General features: G+C 39.6%; 1 protein-coding gene across 1 annotated transcript; it reads left to right on the forward strand.

Moving 5' to 3' along the window:
- Window positions 1–900: 900 nt before the first annotated feature.
- Window positions 901–2,541, forward strand: LOC145051130 (uncharacterized). The gene is made up of 2 exons (XM_078999260.1): window positions 901–1,407; window positions 2,449–2,541. The coding sequence occupies exons 1-2, from the start codon at window positions 901–903 to the stop codon at window positions 2,539–2,541; spliced, it is 600 nt and encodes a 199-aa protein (XP_078855386.1).
- The last annotated feature ends 2,349 nt before the right edge of the window (window positions 2,542–4,890 follow it).

Here is a 4,890-nt window from a genome sequence, read left to right on the forward strand (position 1 = left end):
TCTTCATTTTGTCGCTATTGATGAGAGGTTTTAGAAATAGAGGATTTCATGTCTATAAAGATAATAAAAGTCCAAATCGATCTAACTCGTCCATTTGGACATCTCATACTTTTCTTTGGTGTTAGAAAAGATTGAAAGAGATATTTTGTGTTAGAAAAAAAAAGTACTTCGTTGTTAAATTAAAACGAACTTTTTATTATTAGTGAAAGAAGTTAACGTTGACTTCTATTTTTACTAAAGTTAATTTGACTCTTTATTGTCACGGTAGACAAGTCAATGTTGACTTGTCTTTATTTAAAAAAAAGACTATAATGAATATGACGTTCTATTTATCATTTATCAAGTTATAAAGGTCAATATTGGACCATATTATTATTATTATTATTTAAATATATACAAGATAATATGATACATATCTATCATAATACTGTAATTTTGAGAAATTTGAAGCATCTACATAAAGCATGTGTTTTTATATTAGTATTTTTCACAATATAAAACCATTTATTTTTATACATGAATTTTTTTTATTTCTATTAAACTATGGATTTTAATTTAAAAAAAAATGAAGAAGAAGACAATCAGTTTACTAAAAATTACATAAATGGTCATGTAATTTCAATTGGAAAAATGTCACTGTAGCCCCACGAAACTTTCACATTTTGGTTTAAAAGGTTCTTGTTTTTTTTTTTTGGCTTTATAAAGGCATAAATTCTCTTTTTACCGGCTTTTAAGACCATTTTTCAGAAAGTGAAGGGGTCACCCGGTCACCCATTTCCCAATCAGACGGTTATTTTGTACACATCATTAAAAAAGCCAACTCATTTGCCAAATCAGATGTCACCTAATGTATCGTTAAATGAGACAAACAAGAGAGCACGAATTTAAGGGAGAATAACCATGTGGAATCCATCGTCATTATCATCACTTCCCCTCAAAATAGCATTCATCATCTCTTTCTCTCTCATTGCTTCTTCTTCGTCTTACTCTCCCCCAACCCCCAACCCTCGTTATCATTTCATCTCAGTTCCGAAAGTCAACTCCAAGAAACCCTCAGCGACCACCGCAACCGCTGGAGACATACTCGCACTCCTTGGCACACCTCAGCATGTTGCATCCATCGACCCCCAAGTTGTTGCTGAACTTCAATCCTACTTCAAGTTCATCGTTCCTTTTAATCCTACTACCAACACTCCACCTGGTTACTGTTTCAATTTAATAAATCGGTTGAGTCAATCCCTAACCGAATCGAGAATTCGATTTCCGCGGCGCACACTGAATTCTAAACCCCGTCGTGACGCTGAGAGTTATCAAAATGAGCTTATCTGGTCACCACCGACACCTGTGTTGGAGATTGCTCGGCTTGCTTTTGATTCTGGTGGTGATCCAGGTTTGATCCCACGATCATGAGCGGAACGTAATAGGTGCTTAGGGGGGCCATGGCCTCCCCGTTTTTTTGTCTTCCATATATATCTAATACTATTAAAAATAAAAAAATTTGTTTGTGGCCGAGAGAATAGCGAAGAGAAGTTCTTTGTTTTACTTTTTCTTTGACGGTTGAAGAAGAGAGTAATATTTCCTTTTTAAATTGCTTTAAGTGATTTATTGTAGCTTAGGATCTAGAAAGAGAATAAAGGTCAACAAAAAATTTTATTTTCCATTTAGAAGCCTAATGATCTAATTCTATTTATTTTATATATTTATTGTTTCTCAATAATTACTTAGCATTTGTCAAATACAACCTAATTTTTAGTTACTTAGAATATGTTTAAAACATGCACTTTAAAAAAAAATCAATACAACTTATTATTATTATATTTTATAAAATGTATATATGGATTGTTAAATGTTATTTGATTTATTTATTTTAGCTTTCATCTTTTTTTTTTTCAAAAATGACGATATAAAATTTTAAAATGTTATTTTATTTTGTGATTTTTAATAATAAACATTAAAACAATAAATTTTGAGGAATTTTAAAATTGTTAGTTTTTCTGAAAAACACAACATAATTGTTAGTTAATTTTAGTTAATTTTATTAAGCTATGTCATCTTACATAAAACCACAATTCGCCCCCCCCCCCCCCCCCCCCCCCCTAAGTTGTATTGTTTGTGTTCCGTCCCTGCCCATGATCTACGTGAGTTTATGTATTCTCTTACCTTTTCTACATTATCAATCTCCCTTATTCGCTATGATAAAATCGAGGCCTTTTTCCATATCCAAACTATGCAAAAAGGGCTTTGCTTACATTTGCGTAGCAGGTATCAATTGTTACAAAATAGCAATTTTTTGTATTCAAATAGCTTCATACTCCTAGTTGGTGGTAGCAAAAGATTAAGAATGATGAAGAATCATAATCGTACCTCAATCACTCAATGTGCTCACTCTATTTCTTTCAGAAGTACAAAAATAGAGTATAATTGAATCTTCCTTTAACTGTGTCACAGGTACCAGATTGTGAAGGCTCAATTGAAAATCGATGTGAACTTACAAGATATCCTTATAGAAAGCATTTTACAAACGAGGTTTTCACTACATGAATTGAATTCATACAAGTTAGGTGATGAATTGGGTGACCATTGAACCCTTAGGGCCCAAGCAAGTCAAAACGTTGGTGAGTTGCTGATGTGTCATCCGAGTTGGGTAAGTTGACTCTGTAACTGAGTTGGGTGATGACTAGGCAAGGAAACCGGTTGTGTAACGTCCCAATATTCAAGACTAAAAATTTCTTTTAATAAAATATTACTTAAAGTAAAATCATCATTTCAAAACATAAACAGAGTATTAGTTTTCAAAACACATGTTCATTATCAGAGTAAAACATTCCCAGGCTGACTAATTTATGGTGTGTGCCATGAGATCATCTCGAGCTCCACCATCCGCTACCGGAAGCACCTAAAACCAAAACTGAAAACCGTAAGCACGAAGCTTAGTGAGTTCCCCACCCTACCACATACCATGCAAACATACAACAAACATACTGTCAGGCTATTCTGGGGTGCCTGACTACCCTGTACGGCCATTCTGGGGTGCCGACTACCCGTGCGGCCATTCTGGGGTGCCGACTTCCCGTGTCAAGCCATTCTGGGTTGTCAAGCCATTCTGGGGTGCTGACTACCCGTGTCAAGCCATTCTGGGGTGCTGACTACCCGTCGGTCCTGACAACCGATCCTCGGGGATTGTTTCACCCCCTACTGCTACTTACACATATATCATACATAACATATTATCAGACATATTTGGGGTGTCTGACCTACCCTTCGGTCCTAACAACCGAACTCTACTACTATCACATACGCATATCATAACGTAACAGATTATCAAACATATCTGGGGTGTCTGAACTACCCTTCGGTCCTAACAACCGAACTTGGGGATTGGTCCCCTCCTACTACCTCTATCGCATATAACATAACAGGCCAGCATGCAAACATATCATCACATACTGTCAGACGTTTCTGGGGTGTCTGACTACCCTCCGGTCCTAACAACCGAACTCTACTGATGAGCCAGGTAGCCCTGTCCATCCTCCTACTGATAGTGAGATACGGGCCCAGCCCGCGCTCACTCTTTCCCTAACTTGGGCCTCGCCCCTAATCTGCTGCTAATGAGATGTGGAACACCATCCACACTCTGCTGTTGGTGAGGTACGGGACCTCGCCCACACTCACCACTCTACCAGGCACATACAAGTATCACACAGACAACAAGTATAAACTATCACATAAACCATTCCTTGGGCACCCGCCCGCTAACATTGGACCTCGTCCTGAACAACATACTAGCATACGATGCCTAGGGTTAACCCCCGGGTCTTCTACTCATGTCTACATGGGCCGGCATTGTGGCCGTAGACCCATTCACACAAAGGGAAACTCACCTGATACTGCCGAACTGCTGCTGCTAATCCCTTTGACTGCTACCTGACCACTGACTCCGAACTGCTGCTCCGCTAGCTCCCCGAGCTACCAATATCAACATAACACTTAGTCTAACTGACCTTCAAAGGTCAACTAAGTCAACTCTTGCCAAAGTCAAAGTCCTGGTCAAAGTCAACCTCCCAGGTCAACCCTACTCACCGAGTCACCCTATTGACTCGCCAAGTTCATATGTTCAGAGTCCTTCTATTCGCGACTCGACTCGCCGAGCCAGTCCATGACTCGCCGAGTCTACCGATTACCGAGTCCTGACCTGTCCAACTCACCGAGTCTCCATTCGACTCACTGATTCGAGTCTCAACTCGAAGGGTTTGGGGTTTCGCGACCTGACTCGCCGAGTCCAAGACAATCTCCATCCAACTCGCCGAGTTGTTCTTTCAACTCGTCGAGTTCATGCCCAACTTCATCCGACTCGACGAGTTGTTCATCCCACTCGTCAAGTTCCTCCTCATCTTCAAGCTACTCGCCGAGTCCATCCGGTCCTCCATACATGCAGAGGACTTTTGATTCATGCAGGGACTCAAATCTGTAGATCTACCCTTCCCAAGCCTATTCCTCACGTAAAGTTGCAAACTTTACGTGTAGAGAAGGAGATCCAAGCAAAATACACCATAAACTAGGGTTTAAGGCCAAGGGGCTTCAACATTGACTCAAGGGCTGATACTTTATGCTTCTCTAGTCCATAACACACTTGGATCTAAAGTAGCAACTCCAAATCCGGCTTCTAACTCGAATGGGTGACAAACCATGGCTTAAAAGCCCCAAATCTCACAACCATGGAAGATCTAAAGGAGAGAGACGACTTATTACCTTCAATATCTCAGAAGGGCTCCACAAACTCCAGATCTGAAGCCAATCCTTGAAGCTTCACTGATTCCCCTCTTTCTTCTTCCTTCAATTCACCCAAAAATGGCTTGGAAGCTTGAATGCACAACAATGGAGGCTTAGGGT

The sequence above is a fragment of the Lactuca serriola genome, chromosome 5 (genome assembly GCF_051521515.1).
Source record: "Lactuca serriola cultivar US96UC23 chromosome 5, Lser_US96UC23_V15, whole genome shotgun sequence".
Classification (NCBI taxonomy): Eukaryota; Viridiplantae; Streptophyta; class Magnoliopsida; order Asterales; family Asteraceae; genus Lactuca; species Lactuca serriola.

Bases quoted from the DNA above. Each gene is read 5' to 3' on its own strand.
- LOC145051130 (XM_078999260.1), top strand. From the start codon at position 901: ATGTGGAATCCATCGTCATTATCATCACTTCCCCTCAAAATAGCATTC. The intron at 1,408-2,448 runs TGAGCGGAACGT...ACTGTGTCACAG, and splicing joins CAGGTTTGATCCCACGATCA to GTACCAGATTGTGAAGGCTC.